This window comes from Saccostrea echinata, unplaced genomic scaffold (genome assembly GCF_033153115.1).
Source record: "Saccostrea echinata isolate AGI-Se365-2 ecotype Australia unplaced genomic scaffold, CSIRO_AGI_Sech_v1 ptg000028l, whole genome shotgun sequence".
Classification (NCBI taxonomy): Eukaryota; Metazoa; Mollusca; class Bivalvia; order Ostreida; family Ostreidae; genus Saccostrea; species Saccostrea echinata.
In genome coordinates this window covers 9096491-9111082 of record NW_026889777.1, presented here as the reverse complement: position 1 = coordinate 9111082, position 14592 = coordinate 9096491, and the positions used below count along the sequence as shown (strand labels likewise).

Here is a 14592-nt window from a genome sequence, read left to right as displayed (position 1 = left end):
CCCTCACTGCTCAATGGCCCTGAATGCAGAGTACAAATCTAAATTTGAAGCCCTTTACCGGCATATGGTGAGGTCTCTGAGTGAAAAATTCTCGAATGGGATGTTAAACGACAATCAATTTATCAATCAATCATTGGAATATAAAGATAAAAATCTTAGAGGATAATTATTTACATGGGATAAAGGGAACTCATTTTAATAATTGTTAAGAATTGCAGGGCCACAGTAAGTGAAATTCATATGCAAACACTCTTGATGTTCCTGAATTTAATTTTTTTCTCAAATTATCATTAGGTTAGGCATACTAGGAACCAAACATCATCTAAAAAAGATGCACAAGAAAGAAAATCCCTCGATTTACAATTTTATCTACATGAAAGCTCGTGTTCGGGTAGTACTCGGGAAGTTACAGCCACGATTAGACCTTGGGCGGGGTACTTAAATTCCATTGATACAATAGCCAGTCCAGGGCGAGAGGGAGAGTCTTGGTTATGCAGCTACAACAGCACATGTGAGAAAGAGTAAGATACGGCAGCCCTGACGGACACCTTGGGACCAGTAATTAAAAGTTATATATGTGTTCAAATGGATATCGGAGAAAGAATTAAACGTTTTGAAAATAATTATATTGAATAAAGCCAAAGATAATCCAAACAGCATTGTGAAAGTTTGGAAAACAGTGAATTATATTTATATTCAATTTCATTTGTAAAAATGCGTGAGAGGAAATTCTACAGAAAAAATTCTGAAAACGTTAAGCAGAGGTGCTGTGATCAGTTAACCACACTTTCTAGGACACTTCCCAGGACGGTCTGAAGATAGACATTTCATTTCTATTTGTTTTTGTTGTAAAAAATTATTTTTGTTTTGTTTATTAAATTTTGTTAAAATTTCGTTTTTGTTGTTTCCTTGATGTATTCGGGTTCTAAAGGTGTATAACTCACATCTTAACACAGACCAAAGTAACTAAGATGAGCCTAGTGGCTTATGGACCGCTTGTGTATGACTATATATTATAGTACATTCCCGACTCCACAAAGACAATAGTACTCTTTGCATTTCCCTTGTCTATTTTGAAAAAAAAGATGGATAAAGTATTTTCCCTTGCGAAAAGGCGATATAATGAGGCATCTTCATGTTAACATACCATTCCTGTACACGAAACAAGAGGGAATAATTCAGTACACTTTCTCAATAAAATCTAAATAATGGCACAGATACAATAAACAAAAGTAAAGTATTGAAGTATTGGTTTATGAAATACATATTGTATATGCAGACATTATTCTGTTTGATTTTTACATATATTTTTCACTATAAAAATGATAGTTGAAGTTTTCATGGAGGTTTATACTCATACAATATAAAATATGAAATTGATTTTGGTATTTTGAAAAAAAAGTTTTTATGCGAGGTCATAGTGAAAATTCCCCGTATAAAGCATTTTGGTTAGTGTGTAAGAGAAATTACAAATATAGAAACAATGGTGAGTGGGATTTTCCATGCTTAAGAGAAGTTTTAACTCCAATCTCCTTTATTGCATTTATAAAATTCATGGTTTGCTCATTATTTTGTCACTTAACGTTATCTTAATTCGACTTGAGGTTAACGTTCAGTTGAAAAAATTGAAAGCGAAGGTTATCTCCACCAATATGTTTTACATTTTGAAGTAAAAATAATTTGATTGAATTAATCCTCTATCTGTTAAAGACACAAATAGTGTATAAGGTAATGTAAACGCTTTTATTTTAGCAGTGATCATATTTTAGCGCCTTGGTGTTGCTGCTTGTCTGCCACTTTAAGTGCACTCGAATATATAATCAAAGTAATGAATATAGAAGCTTGGCTCTAAAATGCGCTAATTATTGTTTACGCTTATCAGCTAGAGAAGACAATTGCGTTAAATTTTGTGTGTGCTTATTTATGTAAGTATAAAGTATGATCTTTCACATGACGTCATGACAGATTATGCAGCCATATTGTCTATAAAGTGGCCCCGGTTCAATTTTGGTTTACATACTACAGCCGAGGTAAGATGAGGTACGATTCGGCCGAGGTATGCCGAGTGGCCCGAAGGGCTTCTCAGTAGAAACCAAGTTCATTTCCCAGTGAACTATTTAACATTGTTGTTTATTACTTATATTTACATTTGAGACGAATATTCGAAAAGAAATAATACACTAACGGCCCGTCGTATCACTATGTTGTGACATGCAGTGATCTAGAACTGGAAATTATTTGGCCATGAAAGTTTGCCTAGCTCCAAAATTTAAATGTTTAGATTGATGTTTTTCGATCAAGTTCTGGAAATCTCTGTCCATAATGATATCTAGAACAATGATCGACATTGAAAATAATCTTTATGTCTTCTAATGCTAGGCAAGCTCACCGCAGCTAGTTTTTGCTAAATTTGTATAAATCAAATAAAACACTTTCATAGAGATGAATTATGTCATTTATTAGTCCCCTACCGGTGAAACCGGAGGGGACTATAGGTTTCCTCTGAGTCTGTCCGTCCGTCTAGTTGTCTGTCTAGCTCTCCGTCTGTCCATGGCCATAAAAAGTGCACCCATGTTTCGTCATCCATCACGCAAAGAGGGTGTTGCAGAAACTCGTGATTATTCCCTAAATCGAGAAGGACATTTAAATACCCACGACGCATGAAGAGTTATCTCTAAATATAGATAATGCTACGTAGATGACTTTATTTATACGACGGGTATGTCCAGCTTGTTATAACAAAACATTTCACATTTTACGTTTCTTTCATGCATAGTTTTTTCCTTACATGGACTGGCGACCTGTAAGTAAACTTTTTTCACATCTATGGTCACTGTCGCCATATTACACGAGAAAAGTTAGAACAATAAAAAGCACAATTAAAGTCAAGTGCACCTCGCACATCATTTTGAAAGATACAACAGCGTGCGTTAATATTTTTCAATAATTAAATAAATAATTCCATAGAATATAAATAAATAATCGGAAAGCAGCGTCATGTAAAAAATTCGCAAATGGTTAGGTTACACGTATAGAAAAACATGCCAATGCAAAAAAGCAACAGAAAGTCAAAGAAAGAGAGAGAAGGGATTTAATTGTCTTCGCAAAATATGCAGTAAAATCACAGGAAGTGAAATATATAACATAGTATACTCATATATAGTGTATATAATCAAAATATCTTCCTCTTAAGAACAACAGGACAACAAATGACCATTTTAGAATAAATGTATCTAATGTAACTATAATTAAGCAATTGTTCCTAATATGGTTGGAGAAGATAAGCGATTAAACCAGATATGTTTTTTTTTTAGAAATACATAAACTTGTGTCAAAATAACAAGGTTACAATTTACAAACTTGGCAACGATCATCAATATATACTATAGACAAAATTATTGAAATTATGGAATGAGTTACTTATTCAGGAAGAGACTTTTGCAAAAATTGTTGACCGTGGGTTTCTTGTGTGTGTGTGTTTTTAAATTTAATAATCTGTCAAAGAACATGTGTGAACAGCTACCATCATAATTGGAATATATAACTTACACGCGCTTTCTTTCACATCTTTTTTGCTTTAACCAGATAAGGGTTTCGAGGCCCGAATTTTAAAAAGTTATTATTTCATTTTATACAAACTTTTCAAACGACGAATTAAAGACCAAGCTTTTTGACATCATAGACTATTGCTCCTTCAATAAAAATGAAAAGCGGAAATTTTATTATCTGTGATTGATAAACTTACTTTTTTTAAAGATCATTTTGATTCCACATATAAATACTCTGAAGTGTATATTAGAAAGATGCTTGAGTTCCTCGTGGACAATAATTAGCTAGTCTTTGGATATCAATCTGATATTAAGACGTCCAAACATATAACACACTGTGTGACTGTGTATAGTTTTACTGTTAATCATTGGGTTTATTTAAACAACAAGAGAAGTTTGAATTTAGTGTGAACATTGTGTAATATTTTAAAGTTGACAGGTTCTAATTCTGAGTTATTTTCAATATTCTGCTTGCTTGAATATATAATTATTCGTTTATCAGATTTAATTATCTGTAGATTAAATATAGAGAGTTCTTAAATGCATACCGAAAAGTCACCAGATGAAATAGATGTTTCGCATAATGTTTGTGGAGCAGATATGATCTAAATTTAAAAATGTCTCCTTTGTAAAAGTTTTTGCATTTATAACATTATTTTGTAGACGTGAATTGTTTTTCATTTAATTTGTAAAAGATTTTGATTTTTCAGCTCACCTGAAAGATAAACTTAGAACATAATTTCAGACAAATTAGAAAAAAATTGCTTAAAAGCATTGCTAGTTGAAGATGATTAAAGTTTGTTAAAATAAAGGTTCATGCTCTTTTCAGAGTGCACAGTGGTCTGTACATAATTAAACCACAGAATCAAGAAGAAACCTTCTCAAAAATAACTTCGCTAAAAAAAAAAAAAAAACTACCTATACACCATTTAAATTTGTGTTCAAATCATTGCAAGAAGAGATAAGATGGGGCCACAATTATAGGTGATCAAAGTCCAAATAAGGAATCTATATGAAAATGATCTTCAATGTAAGTCAAAGGAAAATAAAACGTCCCAATGTTGTGAGATTAGATTTTGTTTAAATCCTGATCCCCTGATTGAATCACAGTGAAATGGTTCTATACAATTAAATTAAAGAATTTACTTAATTCTCAGCAGGGCCACAGTATGCTCCCAAGGATAATAGTGTGGTAAAATAGGATGGACTCTTTCAAAAGGGGGTACATTGTAAAAAAAGATTGTAAATATCTTAAGATCGAGAATTGCTGGGCCACAGATAGTCAGTTTAAAATGCAAACATGCAAGACATATTGAATCAAATATGGCTCTCAAGGCTAGGTCTGAGGATAAATACATTTTAAATCAAATTGTACATATATCTAAAAATACAGAGATTTTTGAATCAAATGGCTAATGTATGCACGAGTCTGAATATACAGTAAATAAAAGATGTTGAAACTATGGACTATTGACCGACGGCTATACTAATGCTTTCTATACCTATATGTTTTCTCCAGGAAGACAAAGCTGAATCATGTCTTACCAGTGACCCTACTGTTATTTTTAGTTTTAGATTTAAGAACATTTTTAAAGACATACATGGAACAGAAACAATGATGTTTGAAACACCACTCAAATTCCATTCAAAATTATATAACCTTTTCTTCATTAACCATCTTTTTGCTAAGCTCATATAGAGTATATTTTTCAAGAAACTGTTAGGCAATATAGATTCATATTTTTCACCTTTTATCCTAGGAACAAGGGTTTTTTTAATATGAAAAAAGAATACATAGCCCCCGATGAAAGAGAGTTAACTACGGAAATATATAAAACAGTTTTCAAAAAACCTAGCAGATATTTTACGGAACTTGTACATTAGGTTGACAATATTTTCGAATTTCTACTTCTTTGTCAGATATCAGGACACTTCAAACAAACTAAGCGTGAAATTTTAGTATTTTAAATGGTTTCAAATTAAATACGTATAGCAGACTCTTATCATCTTCTGATCGATGTATATATGCAGCTATAGGTCTCACAGAGTGACAAACTAAAATAAGGTAAGGTACCATACTTTTAGAATTAGGGCTTAAATTTATAAGATGTATTTGATTCACGATCTTTTTTTTTATTCTAAAAGCGAAGGATTCATAAACGTTGTCATGCTTCCCAAGGCCTCAAAATGTGTCATACAAAGATAGGAGAGTGAGTCAGACTGAATAGTTTAGAAACTATTAGTCTAAGAAAGTTTTGAAATATATTGTCAGTTGATGCATATATTTTGGGATGTGTCAACCGAAAAGAACATCAAAACAATCAAAATTGCAGTTATGACCCTCGAAAGACATATAATTGGGAGTACCACTAAGTTGATCATGTATCAGACCCTGTCTTCGATGCTGATGTTGTATATCTTACGAATATTCATAGTAAAAATTTCTTCAACAAGCATATTATCCATCTAAAGAAACATCAGAAAGGAATTAAACGGAATCAGTCGTTACATCGGTGTGTTTTGAAACAACTTTTACATTGAACAGCCATTAATTGTCATTTTTTTTAAAATTATGTTTTATTTTGAAAATGTTTCCTCGTATACAAACATTATATATACTTGCTTACCCTGGAATAACTTAATCTGAAGAAATATAAAATTAGGCCATTTACTTGCAAATCTACTTGATTAAAAATAATTTTCTGAAACTTTTGAATAGAATTTTTTAAAACCTAGAACGTTTTATGTGCCAGTCAATTTACATGTTTATAAAGTATTTTATTTTTACTTCCAAATTCTCAACATCAACACCTGTTTCTTTCTCTATTAAAAAACTGTTTCAGGCTAAGGAAATTTGTTTTTCTGATTAAACACATGCACACAAGGTCGTTCTTTTCTGAATTAAAGAAATGAATAAGTGAGGTTTACAAATAATGATTAATATAAGGTATATTGTGTCAATGCATATATCTTGCTTTTTTATTAATTGGTTTTCATTACATCACGAGGAAATACTATGTAGAAGATATCACTGGAAATAAATTACTTCTTTTTCACTTTTTGTTTCATTTCTAATAAATATGACATTTCAGTACACTTTTAAACATAAATATTTCAGATCAAGAAAAAGATTAAGTAGAAAATAAAAAAAATCAAGCATAAAAATATTCATTAAAATCAATCTATACAGCAAGAAATCACACCATGAAATCAGATAATAATTAAGTATTCAAATAATGAATAAGTATAAACCCCGTGTCATTTCACTCTACTACTTCATGTCAGGATGACATAACCCTCTGCATTACTCGTGTGTTTTGCTGTCTCAGCTGTTTTGCAGAACGTGAGTGTTAATGTTTCAACCTCTTGTCATATCTATTATATTGAAATATTCTGCTTCTAATTATATCCCGTTTCTGTAAAATTAAGTAGGGTAGGCTCTTTCGCCGAAGCTTTTTTGTTGATGTTCATTATAATCTTGTGTAGTAAAGAACAATTATAAAGTGCACTGGCTATAACATGTCGTGTGTACTAAGTATGTATGAGACAAAAAAGTTTTAGCCTTCTCTGTATAATAGGTATAGCCTTTATGTGCTCTGGTTCATTGATAGAAACGCCTATACCTAACCTTCACTCGCTTGAGTTCTCGGATAGTAAAGGTATTTTCTATAAATTGGTAAATGGTAAGAATGGGTGCAGAGATCCTTTCATTTATTAAAAACTACGTAATTATTCCATCCTCACAAAAAAAAAAAAAAAAAAAAAAAAAAAAAAAAAAAAAAAAAAAAAAAAACTACTCGAAAGAATACTGTGTGAGTAAATGGCGGGAACTGGCCGCACCCTCAACAATTTCCAAAGGCGTACCCAATTATTTCACAGATCCCCCTATCATCGTATCACACATTTTTCCGAAGGTACTTGATTTCTTGACCTTCTTGTATCCCATATGCATGTGATATCAAAATTTGGCAGGAGAAATGACCCATAGTATGGCCTTGACACATCTGATTCGTGACTTGAATTTTACAATTTAAGAAATTTTATTTTGTTAATTATCATATTGCATGAAGTGAAATATGGGGATAACAAACAGTATTCTAGCTCAAAGTCCATTTAGACAATACAAATCGGGAGCAGAGCAAACACGGACCTCTCAAAAACATCAGACGTGGGATCAGGTGCCATGGAGGAGTGATCATCCCCTGCCGACCGGTCACACCCTCCGTGTGCTCCTTGTCATGATCGGGAAAAACGGAAAAATCCGTGAAGTCTGTCTAATAGATGTTTCAAGTACACGTTCGTCATTTACAGGAAGCTGATACATGATCATCGCATTTTATAAAAACCATGAATAAAAAAAAAATAAAAAAATTAATGTAAATTAAAATCCTTTCCTAAATCCATTAATGTTTGATTCAGTATATTCACACGATTTAATATCAAAATGGATGGGGTTATTGTTAGAAAGTTTGAAAAAAAATCTTTCTTATTCAACAACTTTCGGAATTTATAACTTAAATCAGTTTATCAGTTTATCTGTTTGATGTTCCCATTTGATGACTAGTACTGTTAATCTTGAAAATCTTATGATCTTTTTAGCTCACCTGAGCAGATGGCTCAAGTGAGTTTTTCTAATCAAAAGGGCGTCCGACGTCCATCTGTTGTCTGTCGTCTGTAAACGTTTTCACATTTGCGACCTCTTCTCAAGAACCAGTGGGCAAATTTCAACTAAACTTGCCACATAGCATCCTCAGTGAAGGAAATTTAGTTTGTTCAAATGAAAGGCGTGGCCCTCTTTCAAGGGGAGATAATTAGGAGTTAGTGAAAATTTAAAAATTAAATGGAATCTATATATAAATTCAAATGTTGTTAAAAGAAGCTGTTAGAAGTTGATGTCGTCACCAAGTATTAATAATCATAAAAGAAAATACACTGTTTTCAAATTTTATTCCACTAAAACTTACCGGTAAATTCAAGCAAATTTAGTTCAAGGACAAAGCAAAATAAACGCTACGTACTTTAACAGTATAATTTTCATACATAAACATACAAAATATATTGGAGTAGATGCCAATAAAAAAAATTACATCACAAAGGAATTAATGGAGATACGTTAAATACGCAGCTATGTTTAGGCTGTCTGAAGCATTAAATTGCATTCAGAACATACGTATTACATTTCCAGCTCGCTTTTGCATGATTTCAGTATGTAGGCTTTGAATGTAAATACAGACAATTTGCACAAAGGGATGTCTCAACTATATTTTGGCACATTTGTTGCGATATCACATGACCTGGTTGATCATGTGATGGTCATTTATATTTTTATCAAGTGCTGCAAACAGAGCAAGTGCTTAACATATATCTATTTAAATTTTGTTGCATAAGAAAAATTTTGTATCCTTGTGTACCTGAAAAGTGCTTAGGAGAAGCCAGAGATTTCATGGGAATCTCAGCTTACTTACACATTTGAAGATATTTTCCACTTTTCATCGTAATTTATATCAAAGCGAAGCGATTACACTTCCATCCCAAGCAAGATTCATTTATAGAACATTCTCCTCTCATGGATTTTTCACAAAATATTTAACTTTAACCATAATTAATCACTTGCCCCAGCCTGTTATATACACACATATAAATTCTATCTCTAACCACTGTCCTGTAAACCTTAACCTACCTGGGTACGACAATTAAAAATTCTTACAGTAATAACCTCAATGACACAACTACTGGGTTAATTTACACTGTTGATATGACAACATGCAGAGTCCTGTTCACAGACGAGACATCATAATAAAGGTAAATGATAATAATGACAAGACGTCAATAGCCATTTAATTTCCGAAAGTCTCATTGACCATGTCCAGTTGGGTACATACCTCTAATTATTTTTAGAATCGGTAGGAGAAGAAAGTAGTGCAAAAAAATTACAAGTTCCTTAATTTGTAGACCTGAATAAAAAAAAAACTGTGATAAGGTATTAAATTGAGCCTCAAACTTGTTGATAAGGAGTATGTTCCCTTGCAAAAAAGCTTGTCAGATGTAATTTATCAAGAAGATCAGCAGAATTATTTTATGTATTATAACACCAGTGAGAAGTCTTGAAATCCCCTACTTTCACTTTCATTTTCAGAGGTTAACGCAGACAGACGCATTTTGCCGGAAAACGAATCTGATATGCCACCTCGAGATTTTAACCAAGGAAAGACAACTTGATGTGCTTTGATTTGAGGGGTCACTCAATGCTGAACGTTAACATTGCCGCCTATGGGAAAACAATTAGTGGGCTGTACCCAGTTTGGTTACGTCGTCGTCAGCGATGAATTGGGCCCAGGCGTCCACTATGTGCTGAACAGTTGGTTGACCCTTGGTGGCCTTGAACAGCTGGTAAGCGTTGGCCACTTGTGCCAAATTCTCTTGACCAAAAACTTTTAATCCGAAGACGAACTCCTGTTCTTGGATTGGTCTGTCATTATTGTCTGAAACGAAAGCAGCGATATCGCCAAAACATCTCTCCATTTCTTGTCGGAATGCTGCCTTGTCTTTCTGGAAAGATTCTCCTAAGCCAGCTTGGAATTCCTCAAGAGACAATGTTACACCAGGGCCTTTGCGAAAGATGTAAGTGTTCCAACATTTTGTGTTGTTTAAAGTGTTTTCGTTAGCATTATCGCCGATTAACATTTTCTTTATTTCTTCAAACTTTTTCGCAGAAATCTGCATGTCTTCTATCGTGAGCTTATTATCCTTGTCAGCATCTAAGGACTTGAACCATACCGCCCATTTTGATTTTAGATAGTCCATTTCTTCTATAATATATAAAATATAGATAATTATACCGGGTTTCTAAGAATTATATACACTACCATTTTAATGCGTGAAGGATTATTAATCTTTTTAGCTGTTCAATGATACTGTAAAGTCATTTTCATGTTCATTAAAAATGTACTACCTTAAAAGATTCAATTATGATTGAGGGAAAAACAAAGAAAAATGAACATTCCGTAGATTTCATGCTTGCTGAAAATCCTCAACAACAAACTCTCATAGAGATTGTATTATGTTATAAAACAATGAGACAGAAAATATGCTTAAATTCGTGGCATACATGTATTTATGCTCAGAAAATAAGAGGAATTGCAGTTTTGTCTTATACCACCGCTTATATAACAATAAAATGCAAAATTGAAAACAAATTGATAAATTGTAGAAATATGTATTCTTAAAGTAATATGGTTGTTTACTTTGCAGTTATTACGGTAACTAGTATACTTGGCATATATATGTACATATATTATCTTTTTGTTTTAGACAATGTTATTGTAAATTTAGAAATCGTTAAAATCTTAGGACTTATCAGGATATGGGAGAGTTTAGTGACCCTGACATCTCTATAATGATAACTATAAAACTGTCCTCATGGGACAAAGACCCCCATAGGGCACCTAAAGAAAGGAATTCGTTAACCACATCTTAATAACAACTCTGCAATGTCTTTTTTAAAAAAACCTAGATTGGAAATTCTTTAACCGAGTTTCTTACTCAAAATTAACTGGTCTCAGGTTGTAACACCTCTGGTCGTGAGCCACCTTCGTGTGAGTATGAAAGTTTTACCTTCCACATCCTAGCAATAAAAAAAATCCTGGACCAAAGAACATTTGACTTCTGTGCTAAGCAATCTTGATCTTTTCAAAATTACCATGGCTTCAAATCACACCAGACCTCTTGATCACAAATAAGCTTTGTTCGAAGTATGAGGAATGTAAATATATAAAAAATCATGCTCAGAATGCAAATTTGAGAGCAGAAGAAACAGCCCCCCCCCCCTGAATATATCAGAGGTGGGATCAGTTACAATGGAGGTGTAAGCATCTCCTGTTGGCCGTTTATACCTGCCATGATTCCCTTGTCATGATTAGGTACACGGAGTAATCCGTATATAGACAACTCTGTATGAGAATAATGACTTAACAATTATTATTATTGTATTAAAATCGTCAATCAACATTCGATTTAGAGATGGATGGTACTTGAAAACTAGAGTGTTCCAAGGAACGCATGAGTCGCCTGCTTCGTAGCTTCATTAAAGATGCAAATAAATCTAAGAGTGGTCAGCTTTTAATTTACTATAAGCATGATTTTGCGAAATGTTGATTTTTAATTAAAAAATTTTTTTTATATCCACAGAAAAGAATATCAGCCTTAAATTAGTTGTGTTTAGAATCAGAATGATTTTTATCAAAGCGAGTCTGTAGATGACCAATCATGAAATACATGTATGAAAATTTGCGAATTTCATTAAAAACAGTTGTTAATGATCTCAAAAAGCAAGTTCTTTGATTTATCGTATTTAATGGTCGTATAAAGTGTTGAATAATATCTTTTTTGGTCCTATTAATTTTAGAAGAAAAGTGTAATTTCAAATTTTCGTAACTTAATGTTCGTTGGAGTTTTTTTTTCATTATACAGTATCCACACTTGATTAACACCAATCCTCGAATATGTATGTTTATAAATTGCATAAAACATTTTACTACTTATTGTAAAACAATTTATTTTTCCTAGTAAATATAAAAGTGTTCCAAAATAAAATTTGGATGCTGTACTAAAGATAATCGCAGATAGTTTTTTTTTTTTTTTTACAGAAAAGCTGTAGATATAATGAATTGTCAAAATATATGTGATACATTGTAATTGATAGGTTATATACTTCTAGTTCTCTTCCGATTCAGAGGAAATGTTAAACATTCGAACTAATTACTGATCGTTTTGTATTATCTTTGATAGAACAATTGTTTCTCTTGCTGACCTCCCCTTTCCTTCCCCTTCCCCCAACACAACTATACATGTGTATTTGATATTTGTAGATATGATATATAAGGGGTCATTTGAATTGTATACTTGTGTCTAAAGATGAAATTTACTATGTATACGTGAGGAAGTTTTCACAAGCAAAAATCCTCAAATGTGTGGTGGCATAGTACTGCTGAAGTATCTCCTTCACTTCTGATCATATTTTCGTGAGGAGTAAAGAAATAGATTTGGTAGAGCATTTATTTTAAAAGATTTGAATTCCCAAGACCTTCTGACACTTTTAAACCCTGTAACCCTGACCTTGTCTATAATACCTTTGTTCATTGTGATGACATATCCTATGATCACAATCAACCCTTTGTCTAGTATTATCTTCTAAATTCATTCAAATACAAAATTATGGTATGGACAAGAATTTTTTTAATCAAATCCAGTGAACCTGATTTTGACCAATTCATCAGGACACAGCTAAGCTTATTCCACTGCTTCAGGTTAGAAACAAACTTTGTGCCTACTAAAGCCTTCAAATTATTCGATTCAAAATAATAGCCATAGCAAGAATTTTACTCTTTTGAAATATGTGCCCTTAACCTTGTATAAATGAACCTGGGTATAAGGTTAAGAAAATACACTCGAGTCATCTGCAGGAAATCTTTGACTCAAGTAAACACGCTTCTACGGTTTTCTTCGTTTCAATGTCAGGTTAAACAGTTATTACTTTTAAACACTGTGATCGTGTTCTCAATAGTATTGTATATTACAGTCACCCTTATTAATACAGCTTAGTGAAAAAAAATGTGGTAAAAGATGGAAAACAAAAAACTCAGTATAAGTGTGAAATATTGCAATTTATTCGATCAATATTAATATAATTGATATTTCAACAGAGGTGTTATTTTTACTGTGCAAATCACAAGCGTTATTTTCATCGTAAAAATAATAAATTCTATGCAAAACTCTCCTTCGATCTTTCACTAATAGTGTGAAAGAAAATACGCCGTATTAGATAACAAGAGTGAAAAAAAAACGTATCATGAGATTGATTAAAACTGAAGTTTCTCCAAATTGTTTAAATACATGTTTACAATTTTCAGTCTCATAATCGCCTAGTAACAATAGCCATGAAGTCTCAAAACTATTCAGCTCTGATGTCACAGCATTGTAATACGAAAAAGAACTGCTAATGACCAAAGATTAACTCCATATCCAGCTAAATATATAATTCCTCTATGAAATAAGATATCCGAGCATCTTGCTTATCTTACCGACAATCAGCTTTAATTTATTGCTCTCATTCACAAACCACAATCACCACTGTCGGCTAATATAATACATAAAATTGCAGAAACAAGGAGGACTTTTAAATAAGACTTTTGTTAAACGTGTTGGAGTCAAAAGTTTTTTTTTCCAGTCAGATAAAACACAGTGCTTTCTGAAACTAATCTATGTAGTGACAAAATAATATATATTTCAATGCTGACTTCTTTTTGTAAAATCAAATGTTACATGAAAATTTATAAATATCAAATATTATTCTGGAATATTGTTTATTAAAGTTCATATATCATAATTATTTGATAATGTTATTTTCGTTTTTGATTGATTGATTGTATGTTTTTAAACGTCCCATTCGAGACTTTTTCACTCATATAGAGACGTCACCAAATACCGGTGAAGGGCTTCAAGTTTTGACCTTTACTCGGCACTCAGGGCCATTGAGCAGTGAGGGATCTTTATCGTGCCAACGCCTGCCGTGACACGGGGCTTCGGTTTTTAAGGTCTTATCCGAAGGAACCGCAACTTTCACTTCAAAGTGCCGAGTGCATGGCGAATGAACAGTTGCTACCCATTTTTTATCGATATAGGTCAGTCGCGGCCGAGATTCGAACTCACGACCTCCCGATCACGGAGCAAACACCCTACCTTTTCGGTATTGAAATCACCCTGGTGCATTGTTGCACGTAGAGGTAAGTTTATTTGCAGTTATTTAACAACGATACCATTGATGGTACCACTTTTTAAACCATACATATATATTCTGTGATACATGCAGTGAATAGAATATTTCTCCAACTACATTGTTAATTAATTAATCATAACCAATTGACGATCACGCAGTAACAGGCATTTTATAAAAAATCATATAAAATTAAAACTGATTACCTCTTACTGAACTTCAAACAGGTATACCGTGGTTTCTGTAAAATATAAAAGGTGAAGACAACGAATA

The 14592-nt window shown here is 32.6% G+C and overlaps 1 protein-coding gene across 1 annotated transcript; it reads right to left on the bottom strand.

Annotated features, from left to right (window-relative positions):
• Positions 1–9830: 9830 nt before the first annotated feature.
• Positions 9831–10352, bottom strand: LOC133193982 (sarcoplasmic calcium-binding protein-like). Its single transcript, XM_061329894.1, has one exon. The coding sequence runs from the start codon at positions 10350–10352 to the stop codon at positions 9831–9833; it is 522 nt and encodes a 173-aa protein (XP_061185878.1).
• Between the last annotated feature and the right edge of the window lie 4240 nt (positions 10353–14592).

Bases quoted from the DNA above. Each gene is read 5' to 3' on its own strand.
- LOC133193982 (XM_061329894.1), bottom strand. From the start codon at position 10,352: ATGGACTATCTAAAATCAAAATGGGCGGTATGGTTCAAGTCCTTAGAT.